This window comes from Vanessa atalanta, chromosome 5, assembly GCF_905147765.1.
Source record: "Vanessa atalanta chromosome 5, ilVanAtal1.2, whole genome shotgun sequence".
Taxonomy (NCBI): Eukaryota; Metazoa; Arthropoda; class Insecta; order Lepidoptera; family Nymphalidae; genus Vanessa; species Vanessa atalanta.
Genome location: NC_061875.1, coordinates 197272 through 209180, shown reverse-complemented (window position 1 = coordinate 209180; position 11909 = coordinate 197272). Strand labels below are relative to the sequence as shown.

Genomic DNA, 11909 nt, shown 5'->3' with positions numbered 1-11909 from the left:
ACCTAATTTAAAATATCTAATTTTTTGAAATTTATTATTAATGTATGTAATTTTTCAAAATTCGTCTGAGAACATAAATTTGACCGTCTAAAATCTGAATGTTGTCAATTGTCACATGTCAATTGTCATGAACATCTCAGAAAAATGAACGAAACCTGTTTTTAAAAGAAAGTTATTGCTGTTTTTAAATTTTATTCATGTAGTGCTTCTTAAAGTATACCCTGGATGTAACCTGAATAGTGTGCTAAAGGACTTGATCTTAAATTTGACAAACAATAAAATATTAAACGTTTATTTTTGACTATGTATTTCGACTGTTAACAGCTCTAGCTCCACTTACAAAAATGTATTCTCGACTTCTTAAAATACCTAAAGAAATATCAGCCGTGCGCAACGTTCAACACATCGGCGAAATTGCTAAGTCTATTACGCCAATAACCACTCGCGTACAAAGAATTCATAACGATACGACAAACAATAATTATGACCGTTTTCAAAAATATTCTAATAAATATGTTTTATACTCACTAGTTGTAGGCGTTGTGGGATATACGTCTTATAAAATATGGTAAGTTGATAATATAAACATTTTGTATGTTTAAGACTGATTTTTCACTGTGATCTTAGATACATTCCTTTTTCTTAAGATTTCAATATAAATAAATATGTAATGTAATCAGAAAAAGTATTAGAAGATAAAGTCCAGGTATTTAGAACATAATCAGTTCAATTATAGCAAAAGTCAAAAGTTGTATTCAATGTAATGATTATGTGTAGGTTGCAATACCAAGTATTTCCAGCTATAACTGCAGCTGAAGACGTTGCTAAAACAGACTCAGAGAATGAAGTTGAAACAAGAAAAAAAAGATACAGAAAAGAAAAAATTGGATTCAGGGACAGAAAGGTGAATAATATGTTCATTATATTTAAAATAGTTTGATTTATCTTTGATTTAAATACTTTCAGTTTCTTTATAACTATAAATTATAATTTTTCATTTTGATTTATTTTGTTTTCATTATTACATTTTAATTAAGTTGTTTTATTTATTTTGTTATGACAGATAATTGAGTATGAAAATCGTATGAGAGCTTATTCGACTCCTGACAAAATATTCAGATATTTTGCGACTGTTAAGTTAACATATGGAGAAAATACTGAAGTATTTATGACACCCGATGACTTTTTAAGAGCTATAACGCCTGGCATGAAGCAGCCTGATGGTATTTTAATGTATTTTGCTTTTATATTTATAATGGTTTAAATTAAGCAAAGTATCAATTGGATGTATTCCATTTTTAAATAGAACCTTATTTATTTTTGCTTAGGAAAGCAGAAAAGGAAATAGACATATTGGTAAGTGACCACCTCCACCCATAGTCACTGGCATTGTTAGAAATATGACCCACTTTATAATGTGATCCGAAATATTAAATGTTAAGCCCCGTTTGTTCTTAATGGTGCTTGTGTCGCTGAGGTAGAATAACTTGTGAGTCACTCGTGCATTGAGCCCTGGTAACTGATGTTGTAAACAGGAAACATTTTGTCATAATTGTGTTTTTATTTGGGACGCTGCTGGATAGATAATTGAATATGAAAACCGAATGCGTCAATACTCGACGCCCGATAAGGTATTTCGTTACTTTGCAACTCTACAAGCTCAACATCACGATCAGCACGAGGTGTTCATGACTCCAGATGATTTTCTACGTTCCATGACACCTGGAGTCAAACAACCAGATGGTAGTATTATTTATGGGTCCTGCTATATGTACTAATTTGTCTTTAAAATGTAAACAATAATTAATGGATACTTCTTATTTATATTGATTCTGTATTATATTACAAAAGGACTTCTTCCACTTTCATTTGATTTCATTCCTTTTATTTACTAGAAGATCTTAAAGTCCTGGGTTCAAAACCCGGACAGTAAAAGTTACTTGGTTTTGTCATAAAATTCTAAGTAAATTACAAATTTAGTAAGTTGTCAATGCTTCACTTTCATGCTTTGAAAAGCATGTAAAGCTGTTAGTCGTCACACTCTAGCTACCATGTTGGATTACAGTTAGGAAACAGGAGCAGCCTCTACTAACTCTCAATAATAATAAAATATCTTCTATGCAGTTACACGGATACTAAGTCTGTTACGAATATTGTTCAAGAAAATGTCAGTGGATCAAAACCTTTATTAATATAATGATTGTATTTACAGGCTTAGGACTCGATCAGTACAGAAGATATGATCCAAAAGTAAGTGATACTTTTATTTTATTATCCTGCAGTATTGGGGCTAATTGCAAGTAACTTTATCACAAGAATACTTGCTCGGTCCTTGAAGAGTTTAGATATATTAATACCAGTTGTTACTACTTTACTTCAATATAAATTATCTATTTAACTATAAAGCAGGTATAAAGAATTTATAACAAATAACTTTGTAAATTATAATAAAGGAAAAGAATTTATAAAACCATTAAATTCTCATTAATTGTGATTACTAAATAGTTTAGTTTTAAATTTAAAGTGTTTAAACATAGAGGTTAAAACGATTCTTATGACATACTATCTTTTCTCTCTCTCTCTGGCACGGGCACTATCTTTACACCAGTTTCTTCTTTTCAGAACATCGATGAGGTACTGACTATTCGCCTCTTCTTCACAAATACCTAGCGCTCACTCCTTTGTAATATTATTTTATTAATAATATGCACAGATTTTGAACTCTCGACCCCACCATGCTGTTACAATATTAGCGGGCAGTTTCCGTACCCTTCCACCAACTAGCCTACACCCCTTTTATTTCGGTTTATTAGCATTTTTAATTTGTAGTTCTTTTCCAGCTTTCTTTACTATTTCTTGAACTCGAAACTTTCAATTATTTAAAATTAGGAGCTTCAAAACTTTAATAATACTTAGCCTTCCGACGTAGCATGCTTTTCTATCTGCCGGTTTATATAATAATAGCGGTGCCTCCGTAGCAGCCTCCGTCAACAGGAACTTAAATAGTTGTAGTATTTATTTTAGTAGAGCATCGGTACTGAACTTTGACCTTTACCAATAATCGTTAGATCACTTATGGCCCTTTGGAATGGGAATTAGATGAATAGTATTAGAAAATTTACGTATTTATATTAGATACTATTTATGATATAGTTTAATGCGCCTTGCCAATGAATAACATATAGATTACGCTTAGAATTATCGCGCTTCAGAAAAGCCAAAAGTAAAATGATCGAATTGTTTCAACAGACCATAAGTCACCGACTCAACTTGGATTTAGACGAGGATTCGATATTCTACAAGCTGGGATCTTCCGGCCTCATCACCTTCAGCGATTACATCTTCTTGCTGACGGTGCTATCGAGTAAGTGCTCAGTGTCAGATCTAACCGCAGTTACAAATAAAAACACCCATGAACGTACGTGAATAGTTTATTTCCTTACATAACGGCGATAAATATCTGCGTCATATCCGAACATGTCGAAGTCGATGCCGTATATTTCCAAGAGCTCGCCGAGCATGTGGGCGTCGAGCTGGCCGAAGTAGTGGCTCCGCAGCGCGGCGGTGTCCCTGCCGTCGCGGGACTTGTTCATGACGGTGCGCAGGCGCGTGCGGCGGCCGCGGACGCGCCGCAGCACGTGGCCCAGCCCGAGGCGCTGCACCACGAACGACGAGTCCCGCGACAGCGTCTCCACCTTGGCGATGACCGTGAAGTTGACGGCGCACGGCGTGCAGAACTTGTGGTAGGGCGCCCAGTGCTCGTCGAACGGCGCCGGGTCCGACGAGTGCCTCGCTATGAGGTACGCGACGAACTCGCGAAACGTCGGCCCGAACGATTTGATCGGCCCCAAGACTTTCGTCGCCGCCTCCCTGTGTTCCGCCACGATTTTTCGCGCCAATTTTCTGTAATACGGCGGTGTTATGTTCTCCAACTTGTCCCGGTATGCCGACAACAACCGAACGAATGGCTCTCGCACCACCAGCAGCGAGATGACGCCGGGCGTCGTTATTGTATCTCTGAGTTCCTCTTCACTCGGCCTCGGGAACTTCTTTCGGGCTAATGTTAGAGGCGTATGTCTCGTTCTGGCGAGAAACTTCTTGTCGTAGCCAGCTGTAAGCATATCAATTGATTTATTCAAATTAATGTCACTAACGTGAGTAGAAACGATTAGTTGCAATAATATCTGTACCTAAAATATTGAAATTGTACAACCACGACGAGCTGGCCGCCTTAAATATGTTACACCAAACAATATTATGAGCGTGATCCACGAAGAACTCCTTGCTGTTTATATCTTGCGTTTGAAGGGATCGTTGTCGGCAGACCTCTTGAGCCCTGACAACCCGTTTCTCCAATTCGATAACGGTGGCATTGTCGGGCTCAAGCCAGTCGTTGTCGGTCGCATCTGATTCGTTATCGTCCCCTAAGACCGGGCCCTGCAACTGTGTATTGTGTTTAAGCATCGAAACGTCAACTGAAAGACAACACGTATAATGACACCACACACGAGTATATTGTTCGTTTACCAGCCACTTGGTGTAATTGTCAGGTATCGACCAGTCCCTCGGCGTCTGGTTGCCGCTGCTCTTTAATAAAGTCATTTTCATGACAACAATATAAAGTGTCGCCCAAAACAGGAACGTTAATGTTTTTGCGCCGCATCGCAGGCACGGGAAAGCCTTTGTTTTTATCCGCGAACGGAGTCGTTTCGAAGGGAATATCATTTCGCCGCGTCATGTGGTATGCGAATTGTTTTTAAATGTTTCAAAATAAGTTTAAGTAATACGTAAAATGAAATCAGTCGTTGCTATTAACTAGAACATGTTTCGCGCCACTGTTTACACGTTTCGTATCTCATTGACCGTGCGACTCGAGAGCGGCGAGGGTGAGTGACGCAGCCTCCGCGCACGGAGCATGAGCGGACTTAATGATTTTGTGATCTCGCCGCCGCCGCCGAGCTGCCTGTTTATCTAGAAGCCGATAAATCACTTAGCTATACGGCGTTTTTATTTCAGTACTTGTCATAATGAATTATGTATTTAAATTCTGAAGCTTGGTATTTTAAGAAAATAGAACACACAAATTACAATAGTAACATTAAAAATAATATTGACATACCGACTAGCGTAAGTATTAGAAGTAATTAGTGGTAATGGTGAAACTCATTAACTTCTAAACGCAATTAAATTTATTACAATTTGATATTTAATATGGTGACGTAGGTACATATTTTATTGGACCTTTTAAACGTTGTTTAACGGTGTTCAGATAAACTTTGATTTATCTCTGTCTGACATCATAGATTTGACTCTTGAAAGAAGACGCATCATTGCTCAACTAATCACCTCGTAAACAATATCAGTTTGAGACCAATTTAAAGTAAAATAACATCAACATCGTTAATATTTGCTAAAAGAAGTCTCATGTTAAAGCTCCCCGGTCTGTTGTCATACCGGGTGGCGAACATTCGGTCGAAAGAATTAAAAGCACGTTATAAACACGAAATAATTATATGAAAAGACAATGACGCTTTTTTATTTTAGTTGTATATTTTGACGAGCTCTTGGCACGGTGCTACGTTCGACTACGTTACGCCAATCAATGTGGTGTACTACAAAACAAACCTAATAAAACCTGAACGACTAGTAAATATTTGACATGTCAGTATTTGACGGTCAGACACGACCGCAACTCACTAATCGTGGTCAGCCTAAACTGGACTTCTGAAAACTATAAAATATATTCCTCGGTAACGATGGCACTTAGTCACTTCAAAGACCCGCACTGTTCAATGCCCCTTTGACTAATATTTGTATATATATACGGGTAATTTTTCGTGTCGTATGCGTTTTTTGTTGTTCGTGTTTCGGACCACAATGGTGTCCTAATGGGGCCGTTAAGTGTAAAGAGTTTATTAATTTTCATTTATATAGCGTGCCGCTGATGGCGTGCGAATCAATATGTTTTAACTGAGATATTAACATAACTGAGCCGCACGCCGTCGACACACCACTTAGTATTTTAATAGGTCAGTGTGCCAGTTTTAACGAATTAAAACTAAAAAATCACATTGAAACAGAAAATTCGAAAGAAATTTAGCTCTTGTAATATATTTTTATACAATTAAAGTTAAATATGACCAAGTCAACATTTATTTATCAAACAATTTGGGCCTTGTTCAAACGAATAGTAAATACGGCTAAGTTATATCTTTCCTCGCATGTGTAAAACGTATGATTGTGTACTGCATTCATATATTTCACTCATCAAATGCATATTTAAATATACATAACAATAAATATCAACAAATCATAAAATTACACAACGGATTTTGATGCGGTTTTTTTAAATAGATAGATTGATTCAAGAGGAAGTTTTATATGTATAATACGTGCACAATATACCTAGTAGAGAAACACTGATAATTTTAGAGGTTTCTCAAGCGATGTCGTAAATAAACCATACGATATGGATCACATAATTGTACTACAGTATTGTAAACCCTAAAAAGTTCTTCAAATAAGTCCGCGATGTTATATGCCTATCTCTTAGGGATAAACCAAAATAACCATTTAATCCTTTACTTTAAACATACAGCATTTTTACATCATGTAATTTAAATGAATATTTTCGAAGATATTACAGATTTAAAATGCGGTTTGTATTTTCTAATGACAAAAAAGCTGTGAACGTTGTAAGACATTCTGTAGTATGTATATTTATTATCAGCGTGTACCCGTGCGAAGCCGGGGCGGGGTGCTAGTATATATTTATATATAGGATTCAAGGTGGCGCAGTGGTTAAAACACATGAACCATCAACGAACATGAGTTAGAACCACACAGATTTCATTTGCTCAAGTGCTTAGAATTTTTCGCGTGCTGTCGCAGCCAACTTTTTAAATTAGCCTTTTAATTAACAGCCTAGACACTAAAGGGCGCCGTTCAACCAGCTTCCTGAATAACACTGACCAATACATCTTCCATTCATAGAATAAGTACTCTCATGTAAATAAAAACATTTGTATTGATAGTTTAGGTTCGAAAATAATTATTTGATTAAATGCAAAATATTATAATATCGCGCCTATATTGAGATTAATTTTGTAAAAGGTTTTGACATCATAACTACTCTTGGTACTTACGTATTAACGCAACCGCTGCAATAAAAGGGCTGGGCTTAGAATTCCGACGCACGATTTTGGGGAAGTGTTATACAAAGTGTTGTATATGGTAGAAGTTTGATACCCGATTACAAGAATATGTTTATTTTGATAATTTTGCTAGAAGGCTCAGATTCATACATTTTATTGCGCAAAATTGTAACAAAATCAACTCTGGTAAGGATAAGCTTATAACGCCAAGTTTCCGACTCCGCAAAGTCAATGAATCCTTCTTGCGGCAAGGTATCCGTTTCTATACTAAAATTCTGCAGACATTTTTAACTTTGTCGTTTCATAAATTCAAATCATTTGCACTAGATTATATAGATGATAAAAAAGCGTGGAGCTAATACTAGTTGACTTCCAGGCAGGATATATTACATCCATATATAATTGTATTTAACTAACATGACTTTGTATTTTTGTGAAATGTTTAAAAAGAGTAGCTACTGAGCTTCTTGTCGGTTCTTCTCGGTAGAATCTGTATTCCGAACCGGTGGTAGCTTCACTTAATGACAATTCAAAAGTGCTTGTAAACGCCTACTTGAATAAAGTAGGCTTACTTATATTTTGATTTTAATTTTGTCAACTTTGACTCAATATGTTTTTGTCGGTCTTATCCCTATATTATTTTTACGAAAGGCGAAGGTGCTGCACGTTGTGCGACCTGATGAAGGTGATCTCGTAGCGCCAAGGCCACTTAGTTTGAAATTGGTGATAAATACCTATTTTTAAGGTTAGACACAAATAAATTAATAAATGAATTGTGGTTTGATTATAAAACTGCGGCGTGTTGTAACCGGCAGTAATAATACTCTATTAACAGCTACTGTATTGCGACCCTCGACATGACGAAATTAATTTTTATACATTTTCTGACGGACGGCATATACATGTCATACGTGTATAGGCATCGGCGCTGTAAGAATTATGTATGTCTTAGTTCAAGAGGTCGGTGTAATTAACGTCTTAGTTTAAGAGGTCGGTGAATCTTGTAAACTAAGACGTAACAACCCTTGTGTCTGTTACCTACTCAGCCTGCACAACGTCCTAACACCGAGTAACATAGGATGAATGCGAGAATGTTAATGTATATAAAAGTCGTAATAAAAGTGTATAACATATGAACTGGCGATTTCAGCATCGCGTCGACACTTCGAAATCGCGTTCCGCATGTTCGACCTGAACGGCGACGGCGACGTGGACTGCGAGGAGTTCGAGAAGGTGGCCGCGCTCATCCGCCAGCAGAGCAGCATCGGCTCGCGCCACCGCGACCACGCCAACACCGGCAACACCTTCAAGGCAAGCTACGGCACATCTCCCCCAATCTCCATCTCATTACTGGACAGACAAACGAGTCTAGTTTCTTGACGGTTCTTGTGGTGGAATCTTCCGACTCGGTGCTAGAAGTACATTTAATTATATTCGGTAAAAATAATCGAATAAAGTATAAATATTTATCGTCCAACGCCAAACAAATTACGTCGTTCGCAACCGAAGGACTTAAAAAAAAACCGAAAGTACTTTAAAAGTGAATTTATTTTAATTCACAAACTTATTTTACAAATATTAATACTAATTTAATTAGACTACTTCATGTGTTGAGGTTGTAACACAGAATGCCCACAGAACCAATTATTATATTATTTATATTATAATATTATTTATATTAATACTTTTCTTAATTCTAAGAGACACAGAAATTATAAAGAAAGATCGGTGTGGTCCGTTGTTGGGCGGCGTGATGTTGCGCAAGGGCTGCTGGCACCGCGCCGGCGTCGGTGGTCTCGGCGAACGCGATGTCCTAATGTACCTCCATAGGGTGGTCGCATACATAACAAGCACGAGATGATAAAGTTATAGCCTTATATTTATTGTGGTCGTCGTTTTAGTAGTATTTTTCTTTTTTAGGGCATAAACTCGGCGCTGACAACTTACTTCTTTGGTCCCAAGCTCAACGAAAAATTGACAATTGAAAAGTTTCTAGACTTCCAACAACAACTACAGAAGGAGATTTTATCCCTCGAATTTCAAAGAAAACAGCCAGGTGGGTCTCATCGTGTCAGTCACGAAATGTTTCTATTATAAACCACGGATTAAATTATAAACCAACTAGGAATCTGACAATATCTGACTCGTTTAAATTTACTGAAATGTGGGCATTAAAGTGCTTGAGAGTGAACAGGAGTTTCGGGAAGAAGGAGTGGAAAGGGTGAACTTGGTGTATAAAGCCCCGCCATTCTCACTTGGAGCGTATTTATACTGAACGTCCAGTAACGTCCCTGGAGATGCTCCATGCCGGAGAGAGGTTTCCTCTCCAGTCGCTTAAATACAAGATTTGAGGTTCCGGTACGCGGGTTGATATGAAATTCTTTCGTTTAATTTTTCAGATGAAAACGGACGGATCACCGAGGCGGACTTCGCAGAGCTGCTCCTGGCGTACGCCGGCTACCCCGCCAAGAAGAAAGCCAGGATGCTCAAACGCGTCAAAAAAATGTAAGACTCCGCCGCCAGTCGGCGTGTCAGTGGGCGTGTCAGTGGGCGTGTCAGTGGGCGTGTCAGTTAGCGTGTCGCTGCGTGCGCAGGTTCCGCGACCACGGCGTGGGCGTGACGCGCGACGACTACCTGCAGTTCTTCCACCTGCTGAACAACATCAACGACGTGGACACGGCGCTGACGTTCTACCACATCGCGGGCGCGTCCATCGACCCGCCCACGCTGCGCCACGTGGCGCGCACCGTGGCGCGCGTGGCGCTGCAGCCGCACCTCGTGCGCGTCGTCTTCACCATCTTCGACGAGAACCGTGAGTGACCCCCCAATCACCCGGCCCCCCCGCGCCCCCCTCGCGTTAGGACGTATCATTGTTAAAGCGCGCCTGTGCCTTCGCAGTGGACGGGCAGCTGAGCAACAGGGAATTCGTCGCAGTGATGAAGAACCGGCTGCTCCGGGGCCTGGAGAAGCCGAAAGATACGGGGTTCGTGAAGCTCATGCATTCGCTGATCAAGTGCGCCCGGGACACGAAGCCGGCGCTGCTCGACTTTTGAGACTTCTCCGAACGATGTGAGTCGTTGCTCTCGTTCGTTTCTCTCTCTCCGATTTTAATTACGAGATTACATTAAAAGTCATCCAACCTCCTGATCTAGAATAGCAAAATATAGACTCTGCTGAGAAGAACCAGCGAGAACATTTAGCAATAGTTTTCTCAAATGAAATTAAGCTTAAAAAACTCGATAAAATCAATCGTAAGGTTTATATGCTCATATAATTATTATGTATCCTACCGACTTAACTCAATGCATTTCAAGTTTACCAAAGGAAGGCTTTATTTAACGATAACCTAACGACACGACTAATAAATATAATAGTATGAATTGAAGGTGTTTATGACTAACTAGGGATTCGTATTCAACGGTTGCCTTTTAAAAGCTTACCTTTTTATTCAATCACTTAAATTAGTTTAGAGTTGTAAGAACTACGGGTTAAGGCTTTACCTACATATACTTTAAAATATGTATTAGAGTGTTATCAGCGCCAAATATTTATCGAATTCCAATTATGTATGATTGTAGTCTACAATCATACTGTATTGGGACAAACTAGAAAATATAGGGAACTCACCAACCCGCTCATGTGTTACCTCTTTATTATAAAACAAAGATTTCCTAAGAATGTTATGTAATTGTATCTCATAATTTAAAGCTATGCGCTGATAGTCAGTCAGGACGTTGCTTTTAATATTTATATAGTTTTACTAATATATATTAACAATAAATATTTAACGGGAAAGTAACTTGCTATCTCTGTCTAATATTTAGAATTGAAAAGGATAGCAACACAAATTCATCACAATGTTTTGTTAATTTTATGTTGTTTAAGTGCTTATACATATTATTTAAATGTTATATTAATTATATAAAACGTCTAGTCGAAATAAATAATAATGGCCTTAAAAACACATTGTGTAGATAAAAACACTGTAACTGTTTAGTTTTATAGTGTTTTCTCTTTCCGTCATCAGTAATGTGATATTTGAAAGAAGACGACAAAACATTGTGTAACCGTACAACCGCTATACAAAGTATATTTATTGTGTAAGTAGTAATTATAAGAATTTGTTTTGAATATTGTTACTATATAACGCAAATCATTGTAATAGTTATTATTTTTTAGTCTATAATTATTAATATTATTTACCTTTTTCATTTTATTTGTATCTGTTTTTTACATGTGGAGTGTGAAAAGGCATTATATTGTAATAATTTGATCTGCTCTGTGTTCATAGTATTAAGTTTTTTTTTGTGTTTTTGAACAAATTAATAGCAGACTCATATAATAAATAATGGTATACTTTTGTGTATATGATATATGGCAACATTTTAAAATAACTCGCTCTGTCATCGTTTCGAACTTCTGGTGTAAAATAATCTATCATGTAATTTTGTGAAATAAATTAATTGAAAAGTATTCGTAGTGTTTCAATTTACGTTCACAACTTCCAACTCCTCGAATCGATTCCACTAAGAGTGTCACGGGACAGCCGCGGCGTCCGAGATAGCAAATAGATAAATCTGAACAATATTAACCTATCATATCTGGTTTAACGGAGCCATCGCTCGGTTCAAAACGCTAAGACGGGAATGTCAGCCCAGAAACGTCGCCTCGAAGCGATCGGGTTCAACGAACTGGAAACGAAATTTTTTTGCGAATCGGCGAATCGGCCCAGAAACAGCGCGAGAGTGCGCAATA

General features: G+C 37.8%; 2 protein-coding genes across 4 annotated transcripts; one reads left to right on the top strand and one right to left on the bottom strand.

The window, feature by feature from the left end:
- Positions 1-123: 123 nt before the first annotated feature.
- LOC125064435 (calcium uptake protein 1 homolog, mitochondrial-like) lies at positions 124-11665 on the top strand. Of its 2 annotated transcripts, XM_047671443.1 has the most exons (11): positions 124-568; positions 778-904; positions 1064-1223; positions 2213-2250; positions 2623-2634; positions 3250-3364; positions 8305-8465; positions 9075-9210; positions 9554-9659; positions 9749-9966; positions 10053-11665. In XM_047671443.1, the coding sequence occupies exons 1-11, from the start codon at positions 345-347 to the stop codon at positions 10205-10207; spliced, it is 1452 nt and encodes a 483-aa protein (XP_047527399.1). In that variant the 5' UTR covers positions 124-344; the 3' UTR covers positions 10208-11665. The 2 variants fall into 2 exon arrangements, with proteins under 2 accessions (XP_047527399.1, XP_047527400.1); XM_047671444.1 differs by lacking the exon at positions 2623-2634.
- Positions 2950-11874, bottom strand: LOC125064437 (carbohydrate sulfotransferase 11). Of its 2 annotated transcripts, XM_047671455.1 has the most exons (4): positions 11747-11874; positions 4528-4835; positions 4191-4443; positions 3363-4111 (listed from the first exon to the last, which is right to left on the bottom strand). In XM_047671455.1, the coding sequence occupies exons 2-4, from the start codon at positions 4723-4725 to the stop codon at positions 3432-3434; spliced, it is 1131 nt and encodes a 376-aa protein (XP_047527411.1). In that variant the 5' UTR covers positions 4726-4835; positions 11747-11874; the 3' UTR covers positions 3363-3431. The 2 variants fall into 2 exon arrangements, with proteins under 2 accessions (XP_047527410.1, XP_047527411.1); XM_047671454.1 differs by lacking the exon at positions 11747-11874 and having other exon boundaries at positions 2950-4111; positions 4191-4884.
- Between the last annotated feature and the right edge of the window lie 35 nt (positions 11875-11909).

What these genes read in the sequence shown, in the direction of transcription:
- LOC125064437 (XM_047671454.1), bottom strand. Translation starts at nt 4,725, where the DNA reads ATGATATTCCCTTCGAAACGACTCCGTTCGCGGATAAAAACAAAGGCT. An exon ending in GTACAATTTCAATATTTTAG is followed by an intron (nt 4,112 to 4,190) that starts GTACAGATATTA and finishes ATATGCTTACAG; the next exon opens with CTGGCTACGACAAGAAGTTT.
- LOC125064435 (XM_047671443.1), top strand. Translation starts at nt 345, where the DNA reads ATGTATTCTCGACTTCTTAAAATACCTAAAGAAATATCAGCCGTGCGC. An exon ending in TGGCATGAAGCAGCCTGATG is followed by an intron (nt 1,224 to 2,212) that starts GTATTTTAATGT and finishes TTGTATTTACAG; the next exon opens with GCTTAGGACTCGATCAGTAC. An exon ending in CACCATCTTCGACGAGAACC is followed by an intron (nt 9,967 to 10,052) that starts GTGAGTGACCCC and finishes GTGCCTTCGCAG; the next exon opens with TGGACGGGCAGCTGAGCAAC.